Below are 14,691 nucleotides of genomic sequence, written 5' to 3'. Positions count from 1 at the left end.
CCTCATTTCTCTTTAAACAAATTTTGTTTTACTTAAAATTTCTTTCTCTTGAAAGTACAACTTCTAGCATTATAAATTTTAACTCTTTTGAGAATTTTTTCTCTTGAAACAAGATTTTGAAAAGTCATCTCTCTTGAGATAAGAATCATTTTCAGTCTCATTTGGGATAATATCAAGCTTCGAAGCAAATGACTTAAAGATGGTTAGACTTCCTCAACATGAAGGAACAAAATCATCTTCAAACACCCCTCAAATAAAGATCAAATCACTGAAGTACGACCAAACATCCTCAACATGAACGAACAATTTTGTTTTCAGGATTTTTGATCCTTAGATAAAGAACGTAATTTTTAGACTCAACGTAAACACCCAAGATGGAAAAATAGGTCATTATTTATCTTTGCTTTATTCTCGTTTCACGACAACAAGCAAAGAGAGGCAGTTGTAAAAACTCGATTTTGTCCGGGTTAACCAAAATCAGCCCAAAACATAAACTAAGCCTTAACCTAATCTTAACCCTAACCTTTCTACTATAACTGCCGTTATCAGGGAGGAAAAGAGCAATCGCCAGAGTCACCCTTGCCGCCGGTCACCTAGCAATAATCATTGCCTCAACCTATCCAAATCAAACCAACTCAAATTAAAATTAAAAAAAATAGTGAATCCAACTACAAATCTCGAAAATCCTATAGCCCCATGCCCCTAACCTAACTTCTACAAACAACCTTCACCAAGCAACCAACTAAGGCTTCAAATGAGCATGCAATCAAATCCGAAAATTGGAGGGAGAGGATAAAAAATGATTTTCTTGGAATAGAGAGAAGAGGATACAAAAAAGAGAAAAAAATTAACAATAAAACAGAAAAAAAGAGAAAAAAGAAGACTTATCTTGCTTTGTTGATCATTGAGGAGCCCGTAACTCATTGGAAAGTTCAACCGTTGCCGAAATCCGAGTTATCTGAAGGTAAAATCCTATATCTAGGCTTGGGTGTTAGTTTCTAGCAAAATGAGGTTTTAGATTTGAACTAAAGGAAAGAAAGGGTTCGTCTAGGACCAATTTTGTCCCAGATCAACGTGACTCGCGACTGCTGGAGATGAGTTTCACTGTGGCTGGATGAGGGAGGTTTGTTCGTGAAAAAAAGAAATAGAAGGGAAAATAAGAGAGAAACAGAGTGATAGGGGGAATCAAGTGGGGATTAGGCTCCCAAAACATTTATAATGGTTTATATATATAATATGTCCAAAACAATGTAGTTTTGAAGGTTAGGGTTTTTTGAGTTTGCACATATGTTAATCATGCGAGAAGGACCTCTACTTTTGTAAAGTTCTCACTTTAGTCACTGGATGGAACTTATTTTATTCATATTTCGAGCCTTTAATTTATGCATGGTTATAGTTTAGTCCCTTTTTGTGTGTTATTACATTTTTTACTGATTTTTAATTTGGGCCATGATATTTATGTTGTATTCACTGCAGTCACTGTTTATTCATTATTTAGTTTTGCCATGGATTATTTGTTTGATTAATCCTTTTTACCTATGTTTCTTTCGATTTATCCTTTTTTAAGTCTATTATTATACCTTTAAACCCTTGTATTATTTTCATTTATTCCTAATTCCTATATTGTTAATACGTATGTATGTTTTACATTTTTAATGTTTTTTTTAAACTTATAAGTATTAGACATTAAACGTATGATACAATACCATATGTATAAATATTTTATTAAATGTAACTTTCTATTATACATAATTATGCACATATTTTGTCCTTAATGATAAATGTCTTTTTGATTGTTAGTTGATGTAAGGCCCCATTCTATTCTATTAATCTATGGAATGCCTCAAAATATCTGGAGTGTCATTCCGAGAGTTACTCGAATAAGAGGTATCTTTTTTATCCTCATAATCAAATAAACAAATATTTTAATAAAAATCAAATTATATTTATTTTATGAGGAATATCTCGAACGAAGAGTGGTCTATGGAAAAACCTCCATATACATAGAGTGTGATTCCTTAAAATGCACGAGTGAAAGAATACTTCGTTAATTTCAACTTAATTAATATGAATTTTTAGTGTGCTTTTTTTCTTATTTATTATTTTTATCGGTATGTTATATTTCATCAATCTTGTACATGTCATTTATTACTATTGTATTCATAAATCATGCATTCATTTTCTCGTTTTCTAAAATATTTTAAAGCATGTGTTGTCTTGCGTCAGAGATAATGGAATTCCATCAAATATGACTAAATTTCAATTTTTGTTAATCCATGTAATAAGGGGACATCTATTTTAAGTAAAACCAGGTGAATTAAATACTTTTCATTGAGTCAACTATTTTTTTAAGAAATTCATTCATTTTTTAAATTCATCAAAATAAAAAGATCATAATTTACATTTTGGATTCGAATATATAAAGTTCCACTACTTAGACAACATAAAACCAAGAGGTACCATTTTTGGACGCTGTGGGTTTTTTCCCCTTCTCCACACCTAATTGACTCTCGAATCCTTAAAAATGAATTTCTGGCAATACACATATCAATTTATGTCTTTAAAATTATTTTTGGAAAATATTGTTAGGTATTTGACCTAAATAATCCAAAGGTCGATAGCGACTCTGAATCAAATTAATCCAAAATCATACTTCAAATTTAAAATTAAATTAAAAATTCAAATTTTCCAAAATAAATTCATAATTATTTAAATATTAATTTATTTATAAAAATTATTATGACAATAAGTAAACGATTTTTTTTAAAAAAGCAATTTTTATTAACATAAAACAATATAAAAACATTAAATACTAGAGGGAAAAAAATAAACCCGGGGGGGGGGTTGCAAATTATATTAAGCCTTAGATAATATTTTTTGTGAAGAGTAAACTAATAGAACTCCTCTATCATTTACATTAAGTTTTTTTTAAAAGATTAAGGCTATCAACTACTACCATACATACAAACAAATAAAAATCAAAAGAGGAAGAGGCCAAGGCCACTCTTCTCCGTCGCCGTCGGTCTCCTTTTTCTCCCGGAAGAGGTTTTCTTGCCTTCAAACCGCTATCGGCATACCTCTCTCCATTTTCTGCTCCTCAAGCACCGCCATCAACTCATTCTTGGCCCCTCCATCACTGCGACCATACCTATAACCCCAACCATTTTTCTTGTTCTCTTCCTCTTTCTCTTACCGCAACCCTTGCTCATTCCAAGCGCCCCAGAAAGTTCAGTGTTTCGTATCGGTATCCGGCAGCGAAGACAACGAGAATTATAGCTTCGACGAGTGTTTCCCTTTTTCAACCAAAGGGAATACTACAAGTGCCATGACCTACTTGAGGCACTATGGAACAAAGCCGAGGAGCCTACTAGAACACTCATTCATGGCATCCTACAATGTGCCGTCGGATTCCACCACCTTTTTAACCAGCTTGGACTTGGAACTGAATTCCCATTATTAAAATGCTTGTCTTCATCTTCTGACATCTTCCCATTATGGAGAACCATAAGGGAGCTATGATGGAATTGAGTGAGGGGCTGTGTAAGCTTAGAAAGATGAATTTCTACGGTGGACCGTTCTATGACTTTGAGCAAGACATTGCTGCGGTTCTCAACTTCATCTACAATACTCAAATTGAGTTGGCTGCCTGTGAGTTACTTGTTTCTATTATATATGCTTTTCTTTATAGCCATAATACTAAATGAGCTCTTATTGAATGAACATTTGACTTATTTTTCTTTTTTCTTCGAGTATTTTTAAGTTTTAATTAGATGAATATTATTAGTTAACTAATAATCAATGTATGTTGTTGACGTGACATTTGGACATGTGTTGAATTATTGACAATATCACATGCCATATCGCCCAAAGTGATACTGACATGTGACATATCACACAAGATGATGACGTGATATGTGTCTTGTCATCTCATACGATGATGTAGTATGTGACATATTATGAATTAATTATAGAGAAAATAACCTCAGTGACCAAAAATGCCTTATAATATACGATTTTAACCAACTTTTTTGGATTTGCCAAAATGACCAACTAAATCGCAATGCGATCGATAATTCGCAACGCGATCTCCGGTATCGTAAATCAGTTTCTAGATTCGCAACGCGATTCTGACTATCGCATTGCGATTTCCCAAATTCGCGTTGCGATTTTCCTAATTCGCATTGCGATTTACGTATTCGCGTTGCGATTTTCATAATTCGCAATGCGAATACGTAAATCACAACGCGATTACGTAAATCGTAATGCGAATTAGGAAAATCGCAATGCGAATACGTAAATCGCAATGCGAATCTGACTATCGCAATGCGATTTACATAGCGCCATTCGTATTAACGCGTATTTTTTTTCAAATTCGAAACATGAATTTCTTAATATATCGGAAACTGAACCGTCCACAGTAATCGCAACTCATAACCTCAAGCCTAAAATCACAACACTCAATCCCATCTCCATCTCATAACCTCAAACCTAAAATCACAACTCATAACCTCAAACCTAAAATCCCCATCTCCGAATATTTCCGTCCCCATCGCCGGCGAAATCCCTCACAACCATTCACGGTCAGAAATCCCTCACAATCATTCAAAAATGGAAAATCAACCTCTGAGGGTTAGTTTTTTTAATTATTTTTATTTTGAAATTTTTGCATTATTTAGGTTTTTCATATATTGATGATAAGTTACTGGTAATTCAATAATAGATTACCATTTCACTTAGATTTCTTATTAAATTCATTCGATTGCTGCCAATACTGCTAAACTGTTTAGTCTTTACCTGTGAAGTTAGTATTTGTCTTTGTTTTATCTTTTGGTTGAAGTAATGCAGAAGAAGAATAGTTTCGAGAATGAAAATCGCAACGCGAAACCAAAATTGCATTGCGATTTTCATTTCGCGTTGCGATGTTCATTTTGCATTGCGATTCTCTCGTTGCGATTTTCATTTCGCGTTGCGATTCTCTCGTTGCGATAGTCATTTCCGCGTTGCGATTTTCATTCTCTCGTTGCGATTTTCATTTCAACCAAAAGAAAAACAGTGTTGCAAATTTTAGTTTCAAGAATAAATACTATTTATGTTATTGTTTTTGGTATATCTTCACAGTGTAGTTTTTGGTATATCTACTTGGTATGTTTATTTTTTTTGTAGATTTTTTTTCGGCTTCATTGACATTAAGGAATAAAGTTAGCCTAGCCACTACAATTGCTTCGAAGCTTTCACCTGCACAAAGAAAATTGTTTGAAGAAACCTGCTTCGGGCCATGGCTGAGAGTACAGATCCGGGTGGAGATGCTAATTTAACCATTTGTGGCTTCAGACCATGACTAGCGATCTACCCGACCAGTATACAACGTGGTGAGGAAGAGATATGTTTCATTTCCACCGGCGTATACTTGTTTGGGCGGAAGGAGTTATGCTTAATCACTGTCTACGATTCAGACACGATGATGTAGGCCGGTACACTCATCATATCACCCGCCCTCATGGTTATCCAGGTTTTTCTGATGAGTCAATAGAGAAGCCGAACTTACACGTCGACGACCTGAAGAAATTGTTTAATAAGAAAGATGGTTTTACTCGGATGAATGACGTCGATGTTGTTCGAGTAGCCTTCTACTACTTTGTATGCCGGCTTTTTAGGCAGAGAGGTCAGACAACCTATTCCTCAGGAGCTAATATATTGGTAGAGGACCTAAATGCATGGAATCTGTTTCCGTGGGGTTCGTATATATGGAAGCTACCTGGACTAAGGTTGTCGTCTGCCTTTGATAACCGCAAAAGTTTGCGTGGCGATGGTCGAATACACTTTGTCAGGATTTGTTTGGGCCTTTAAGGTAAGAATTTCTATATAATGTTTTCAAAATTATAATTATTATTTAACAATTACTAATGTTTGTTATTATATGTTGTAGATTTGGATATTCGAGGCTTTCCCCAGCATGCAGACATATGCATTAAAAACTTCAAATGATTCCTAGGGCTATTCCTGGAAGAGGAACGTCTGTGGATTGGAAGACTTAATACCATATGCGACAATAATAATGTAAGTTAACAAAAATACTATAATAATCAAGTTATTAATAGTAGACGTTTAACTTTGTTTGAGTTTTATATTTTTAGGAGGCCAACACTCCATTAATGAGACTGACACCCACGGAGGCTGAGCTTTCCACTGATTGGTGGCAAGCTAGTCAGTGTTTTCTTGATGGCACGAATGATGAGCAGCCTCCACTTCCTCTACTTCGAGAGCCATCACCTCACCCAGAGCCATCACTGATCGACCCGACTATACACCTCTACAACGAGAGCCATCACCTATCCCGTCACATCATCGAGCCTTTCTCCACCATCACCTCATGATAGGCGACCGGAAAAGATCCACGACTTCTATCTCCCTGTTCTCCACCTCCACCTCCACGGGATGAGTCAAGGGAGTTACGTGATGAGGTCAATGCCTTGCGTGAGGAGATCGGTACTCTACGCGATAACGATGGTGCATGGCGTGTGGAGGTGTCTACTTTACGTGGTGAGGTTACCGCTCTACGTGAGATGGTAGTATCGTTGTAGAATGAGGTTCATACTCTACGGAACGAGGTAAGTTTAATATTTTCCATATTTAACTTGATGATAAATTTACTCGTAATTTCACTTAGATTAACCATTTCACTTAGATTGCTTAGTAAATTTATTCGGTTTGCTGCCAATACTGCTAAACTGTTTATTAACACTGTGAAGTTAATATTGTCTTTGTTTTTGTCTTTTGGTTGAAGTAAATTTATTCGGGTTGCTGCCAATTCTGCTAAACTGTGTATTCTTTAACACTGTGAAGTTAGTATTTGTCTTTGTTTTGTCTTTTGGTTGAAAGTAAATTTGTTCGGTTGCTGCCAATTCTGCTAAACTGTGTATTCTTTAACACTGTGAAGTTAGTATTTGTCTTTTGTTTTGTCTTTTGGTTGAAGTAAATTTTTTCGGTTGCTGCCAATTCTGCTAAACTGTGTATTCTTTAACACTGTGAAGTTAGTAGTTGTCTTTGTTTTGTCTTTTGGTTGAAAGTAAATTTGTTCGGTTGCTGCTAATTCTGCTAAACTGTGTATTCTTTAACACTGTGAAATTAATATTTGTCTTTGTTTTGTCTTTTGGTTGAAAGTAAATTTGTTCGTTTGCTGCCAATTCTGCTAAACTGTGTATTCTTTAATACTCTGAAGTTAGTATTTGTCTTTGTTTTGTCTTTTGGTTGAAGTAATTCAATCCATTCAAGTTTCAATTTGCATAAGAAGAAGAAATAGTTTATTCTTGAAACTATATTTTAGTAACACTGTTTTGTCTTTTGGTTGAAATGAAAATCGCAATGAGAGAATGAAAATCGCAACACGAAACGAAAATCGCAACGATAGAATCACAACGATAGAATCGCAACGATAGAATCGCAACGACAGAATCGCAACGACAAAATCACAACGCGAAACCAAAAATCGCAACGCGAAACTATAATCGTGTTGCGATTCTCTCGTTGCGATTTTCGTTTCGCGTTGCGATTTTCATTCTCTCGTTACGATTTTCATTTCGCGTTGCGATAGTCATTTTCACGTTGCGATTTGAGTTCCAGAAACTATTCTTCTTCTTGCAAATTGAAACTTGAATGAATTGCATTACTTCAACCAATAGACAAAGACAAATACTAAGTTGACAGTGTTGCAAGTTTGAAACTATTTGCCTTTGTTATCTGATGCATTTTGTGAACTATGATAGAATAATGACTTGGGTGAATTCAATGCAAGTTTGAAAATATTTGTCTTTGTTTCACTATTTAATATCATGTCTGTTTATTTATTGATTTTTGTATTTAATTATTAGCGGCCCGATAAGGTGGATGCTTTAACGTCGGGTTTTTCTTGCACGACAGAGTTCACGCATCAGACGGCGTGCACGTGCTATTAAGTCTCCGTACACCCCAATAGTGCGAAGACACCGCAAGAAGAAGCCCGACTCGCTTGTCATCCCTCAAGAGTCCACTCCTATCGTTGAAGAGGCCCTATCATTCCTCGAGAGTCCCCTCCCACCGTTAGAGGCCACTGTCATCGTTGAAGAGGTCCCTCCCACCATTCAAGAGCCCGATTCACATGGCGTCATATGTAAGATTCTTGAGAAACCCTCTGACGTGCCGGACATGATGGATTCAAGTTGGCTCTCGTATGAGTTACCGGCCAGTACCATACCGGTATCTGAAGTGGAGAGGAGACAACTACCGGACACAATTCTGGATAACACCCTTTGGGCTAAGACCGCAGTTGATTTTTATCTACATGAGCGGAGCCAGGGGTGTTTCACTGAAATATGCAAGCTCAACGATGATATCTATTTGTTGCTTGATCGGTCTTGGTGGGGCGTATTATTAGGGGTCGAAGACAATGGCTATTTCGATGGAGGGGTAAGTCTTATATTTTTCTTATATTTCAATTTGATTATTTTTTTTAAATTTATTTAAGTTACTAATATATGTCTTTTTTTGTAAAACAGCATATTGATGCGTGGGTGTCACGTCTTCTAATAATTAGGAAACTTAAGGAAAATAAAAGAAATACACGATATACAATTATGCCGACGTCTTTTAACGCCGTTCACTTGAAGAATCAACGATATGAATCATTTGTGTTGGGCAATGGACAAGCTAAACTTTATCCTGCATGGTGGGAGGTCGATAAGGTTAGTATTTATTTTAGATTGAGTTTAAAGGTATTCATAAATAAGTGCACAAATGAATGAATTATTACTTGATTGCAGGTGTTTATCCCTGTTTTGGAACGTAAACATTGGCTTATCGTCGAGCTTCAGCTCCCATCCCTTAAGGCAATAGTATATGACAACATGATAAATTACATATCATTGGCTGATTTAAGAGATATTATTAAGGGATGGAGCTCTCATTTGGCTAAATTCTTGGATGCGATAAATTATTGGACTCGTTCTGGAAACAAGAAGCCAAAGAAGCTCAATATTACAGTTAGCAGAGACGAGACCGCACCACAACAAACGAAAGGATCCAGAGGGGATTGTGGTCCTCTCGTATGCTTGGCGTTGGAGCGTTTGATCACAGGAAGTATAAAGTATCTACCTCCCACCGATAGAGATAGAGCTACAGTAGGCTTGTGGTTTCGGCATTATATGGCTAGATCGATATATACGAGACGCTGCCTACCTGCATCCGCGTTATAAAAATATCCATAAATAATTGATAAGTTTATAGGCTTGTGGTTTTAAAATGTTTGGTTAAGTACCTAGAATTCAATAATTTGCTGTTTGTAGGTTTTAGATGTGTAGAAAGTGTTGTTTGAGCAAATGTTTGGTTTCTGCAGGTTAATCTCAGAAGTGAGCTGCGTGAAAATGATGTATGGCTGAAAAGTTGATTCAATAGTAGAGGAATAAGAATTATTGCTTATTTTTTGATTGTTTAATTGATTTGTAAAAGATGATTTGTAAAGTTGATTTGTTTAATTGATGTGAACATAATTCTTATTGTGCTTGTTAATTGATTGAAATGTAATGGTTGATTTGTTGATTTCAATCTGCATTATGTGAAGGCAAAAATAACTATCGCAATGCAAAATGAAAATCGCAACGAGAGAATCGTAACGCGAAATGAAAATCGCAACGACAAAATCGCAACGCGAAACTAAAATCGCAACGCGAAACTAAATTCGCGTTGCGATTTTCATTTCGCTTTGCGATTCCCTCGTTGCGATTTTCATTTCGCATGCGATTCTCTCGTTGCGATTTTCATTTCGCATTGCGATTCTCTCGTTGCGATTTTCATTTCGTATTGCGATAGTCATTTCCGCGTTGCGATAGACATTAAGATGATTGCGAACGTCATTTCCGTGTTGCGATAGTCAAATGAATGCCTAATAAGTGATAACAACTGAACAGATCATAGCAATTTTCAAACTCAAGTTACTAATACATGCATTTAAAAATGTTAAAAGTTCACACATAAAATCCACATAATACAACGTTTGCATTTAAAAATCACCTAAGTTAACAGTCCCAAAAGGTGAAGCCGGTTGTGATTGGGATTTTAAAGATGATTGCGATTTTGATTGCCTTTTGCTTGACACCATATGAGCTTTGGATTTTGATGAGGATCCATATATTGGTAGAGGAAAAGATTATTGTGATGGCACTGGTGATCCACATGTCAACCTTGTATGACCACTTTCCTTGCACCGAATACATGTCAATCTCTTCTTCTCTTCACCCTTAGACGGTATACAATCGTGACTTTTTGGTCGGCCAGGTAGCCTTCTGTCCATGGCTGGTGGCAAAACTATTTGTAAGTCATCTGGTATGTCCCACTCAGAAGGATGTGGAATAGGGTATACAATCTCACCATAAGTCTGTCGATATACTTCTGTAGTGTAGCAATCCATAGCGTATGCGCTTGAATCATCTTGGTTTAGATGAAGAGAAACTTTTATAACATGGCCACATAACCAGATGTTTGCCATTTCATACAACTACACGTCTTTGCATTTAGATCGACAAGCCCATTAAGTTATTATCCAGTACTTCAAACAAAGTGTTTGAACATGGTTCAACTCTCATGACGTGACTTCACAACACGTTTCGTTATCTTTTTTCTGTCCATGGTAACACGATGTTCCAATGTCCTGTAAATTTAAATAAAAATACTTAGTAAAATATATGATAAGTTACGAATTTAAAGAAATAATACCTGCAGGTTTCTTTTCTTGTAGTACCACTGTTGAATAGAAGCTCGAAAAAACTCCATTAACATAGTAATGGGTAATTTCGGGAATGACGACTTAGAGCGTGATTGATTCTGCACTATTAGACGTCATGAAACCATATCTTGCTCCAAGTTGATGTACTCTTGACCATCTTTCAACCCGACATCTTCTAGTGTTTGAGCACACTGAGACAAAACACGTCTTAAACACTTTATATGCTTATTAAAATCCACTTCCCGATAAGCATTTACAGCCTTCTAGTATGTCCACTTGTGATTTTTATACCAGCAGACCTTGATTTTAGATTTCTACAAATGAACACCACAAAGTCCATGAAAAGCATCTGGAAACACCTTCTAACAGCGTTGTCAATTGAGTTTTCCCTATCGGATATGATTGTCAGATTGCTAATAGGACCTAGCAATCCCTAAGATGCCCCATAAACCATGTCCATGAATCAGAGGTTTCAGATTTTCCAACCCGTAAGCTATTGGCAGTATCCCATTGTTAGCATCCAGGCTACTGCTAATAAGTTTACTCCAAGGTATCGACCTTTTAAATGCTCCGTCAACTATAATAACTGGGCGCATGCAATTAATAAACGAACGAATCTACAAAATCATATACACAAGAAATATAATCATTTAAATGTGAAATGCATGTAACTAACAAAAATGAGTCAACAAAATTATATTGATTTACTAACCGCAGCACCAATGGCGATAAACAGCAACTCAAAGCGTCCATCTCTATATGTTTTGATATGAGTTACCTACCCAGAATTTTTCAGCTTTAAATTGTGACAATAAGCCGGCAGTTGGGCAAACGATGCTTCTGGCGACCCCCTCAACAATTCCAAGGCATAACATTTGGCTCTCCAAGCTTGAGAATATGAGATACTAATCTTGAACCGAGCATTCATGTCAGTCATAATTTCATGTCCCCGATATACCCTACCATTCAAAAAATTAACTCAGCCAGAAAACCACCCAACACCTTTTTGTTGCCTGTCTATGGTGAGGAAAAATTTGGGTTCTTGAACATGTATGTTTATCAATAAAAGTCCTAACTTGAAACATTCGCAATCTTTATCCTCTTTGCAATCATACGCCACATACAGTTTTTGTCAATCATACACCTTGTTTCGAAACGATCTTTGCTTGATTTGTTAACTTTTAGTTGATAGCCATCTTCCACACATTTCGTATACAAAGCTATCTTCTAGTCTTACTTTGTATCAAAACAATCATCTTTCTTGATACGAATAATTTTTGTGTGACAATCAACTGCTATCTTTACCAACTCTTCTTCCGGTATCTGAGTAATTCTGGTATATTCCAGTTATACTCTCGTGGCATTTTCTTCAGGGACTTTTCTTTGGGGATTTTCTTCTTCTTTTTCTTCTTCAGTGTTATGAATTACAGAATGGATGTTCAACATGTTCATTTACAGTCGTAACTTCCTCCTCATTATTATCAATAATATCTTCCTCGGCAACGGCTGTTTCATCATCAAAATTCGAGTATTGACCAATATCAAAATCATTACATGCATGGTCTGTTTCTTCTGAAAAATCATCAAAATCTGAGTATGACCAAGATCAAAGTCCGGGTATGACCAAGATCAAATTTCGAATACTGACTAGTACTCACAAATTTTTGTTGGCTCATCATCGTCTAACTGGTCAATACGAAAACCGGAATTTGGTGCTGAAAGTTGATTGGATTTGGATTAGGGAAAGGTGTGGGTTTTGAGATTGTGTTTGGTATTGGAAATGTGGTGAAACAATATTGCTTGGTGATGAAATTGTGGTGGAACCATTAAATTTTGAGCACCATAAACTGGGGTTGAAAAACTTAGTTGATTACTACCCGCTACTGACCCAACTTCACTACTTCTAGGTTCAACAACATACAATGTAACATCATCACTTGAAACACTAATGTAAGCAATGAATAGTTCAACATCTTCATTGTCGGTTAACAAATAAACTTTACCATTTCTCTGATAAGATAGCCTAAATCCACTTAGGGGCTCTAAATTCAATTTATTTGCAACACGTAACATTAGAGTTTCATAAGTTAACTTTTTTAATGACAGTTTTAGTTGAAGATTCATGGGTAAAGGCATATATTGTAAAACACCATGAACATTCTCCCATGACCCTCCAAAACACAAATCTATCCAAACATGATCAACATTAGATGATTTCATTATTGTAAATTAATTTACTAAACAAACGAGCTGCGAAACTAAAACCTGTTGCCGGATGGGGAAAGATGTCGTTGGATATAGGAACGGGTGTTGCCAGAGAGAGTGATAGATGGAGATGGAATGAGTTGCAATTTAGGGATTTAGGTTATGAGTTGCTACTGCTGCGTATTTATATACCCAAAACATTTGTGTTGCGAAATTAAAACCTGTTGCGAATTCAGAAATCGAGTTGCGAATTTGAAATTCAGTATTGCGATAGTCAGAATCTCGTTGCGATTACGTAAATCGCAATGCGATTACGTAATCGCATTGCAATTTTTCTAATTCGCATTGCGATTTACGTAATCGCATTGCGATTTACGTAATCGCATTGCGATTTACGTATTCGCATTGCGAATTAGGAAAATCGCAACGCGAATTTGGGAAATCGCAATGCGATAGTCAGAATCGCGTTGCGAATCTGGAAACTAATTTGCGATACCGGAGATCGCGTTGCGAATTATCGATCGCATTGCGATTTAGTTGGTCATTTTGGCAAATCCAAAAAAAGTTGGTTAAAATCGTATATTATAAGGTATTTTTGGTCACTGAGGTTATTTTCTCTTAATTATATGTGAAAACATCACTTCAACAACATTCGTTGATCATTATTCAATTAATAATTTCCATCTAACATAGACCATTTTAAACAAAAAAAAATGAAATGTTAGAAGTTAAAATGCTGAAAACATATATGAACTAAAATAATTACTCTAATAAATATTAAGGGTTATTTTTTATAATTATGCCTCCTTTATATATATACACAATGATTTACTATAAACATTTGGCACACCAGGTGGTGATGATCTATGTATGACAATGGAGCAGTCGGAGAGGTCATATCTTCTCCTTGGAGGCTATGCCGCCGGCCAGCATGTTTATCATCTGCAAACAGATTCAAATGAAGATGTGTATATAGTGTTTTGCCCTCAAAGACCCGATGGATCCGCTCAGACATCCGGTCCATCTCCAAGGGGTAAGGCTTCCGGTTCTTAAAGCTGCAGAGGGCCAGCATTTGGTCTGTTAATAAAGTCACTGCAGGAACCAATGTTTTATATAGAAAATAATCCGTTTCTATTCCTTCAAAAGATTAAGGCCTATAGCTTGATATAAAGTGTGTGATCGAAATGAAGCTTTTTCATTGTGGATGAACAAAATTTTGATGGCTAAAGCATTCAAGTTTCAACTATATTGGCAAAATTATTTGCTTTCCTACATTCTCACTTATCTTATACTTCGTTGCACAAACAAACATTAAAGGAAAATGGCACATGTAGATGCAGCCCACCTTGAAGTCATTTCCAATTTTCCATAACATTTCTCTGCTCTTGAACTCACCATATTCAGGATGAGTGTAAAATGTAATTGTTAATATAAGGCTCGAAAAAGGTAGAAATCAGTTGTAACCGAAAATTTTATCAAGAGTTTAATCTTTTAGAGCAAATCGGGTAACATTTTAAATTAAAACTAGAAATAATATGTTTTTCATGATAATTCATGTAATTGCATAACTATTTTGATAATAGCCTAAAATGTTATTGTCAAGACTAGGGATGGGCATAGGTCAGGTTGAGTCGGGTTTCCGACGACCCAAAAATTTTATACCTCTACCTGGAACCCGACCTTACCCGAGTTTAGTGTAATTCCATCTGTCTCGAAACCCGACCCTACTTTTG

The 14,691-nt window shown here is 36.0% G+C and overlaps 1 protein-coding gene across 1 annotated transcript; it reads left to right on the top strand.

The window, feature by feature from the left end:
- The first annotated feature begins 3,479 nt into the window (after nt 1-3,479).
- Nucleotides 3,480-14,139, top strand: LOC120135493. The gene is made up of 2 exons (XM_039151771.1): nt 3,480-3,648; nt 13,812-14,139. Exons 1-2 carry the CDS (start codon nt 3,495-3,497, stop codon nt 14,009-14,011), a joined length of 354 nt encoding a protein of 117 aa, XP_039007702.1. The 5' UTR covers nt 3,480-3,494; the 3' UTR covers nt 14,012-14,139.
- Nucleotides 14,140-14,691: the final 552 nt, after the last annotated feature.

Source organism: Hibiscus syriacus, unplaced genomic scaffold, assembly GCF_006381635.1.
Source record: "Hibiscus syriacus cultivar Baekdansim isolate YM2019G1 unplaced genomic scaffold, ASM638163v2 tig00110610_pilon, whole genome shotgun sequence".
NCBI lineage: Eukaryota > Viridiplantae > Streptophyta > Magnoliopsida > Malvales > Malvaceae > Hibiscus > Hibiscus syriacus.
Note: the sequence above shows the minus strand (reverse complement) of the source record. Positions and strands in the feature narration are given on the sequence as shown.

Excerpts from the sequence above, each read along its gene's own strand:
- LOC120135493 (XM_039151771.1), top strand. The coding sequence starts at position 3,495 with ATGGAGAACCATAAGGGAGCTATGATGGAATTGAGTGAGGGGCTGTGT. Across the intron at positions 3,649-13,811 it reads TCAAATTGAGTTGGCTGCCT|GTGGTGATGATCTATGTATG; the intron begins GTGAGTTACTTG and ends TTGGCACACCAG.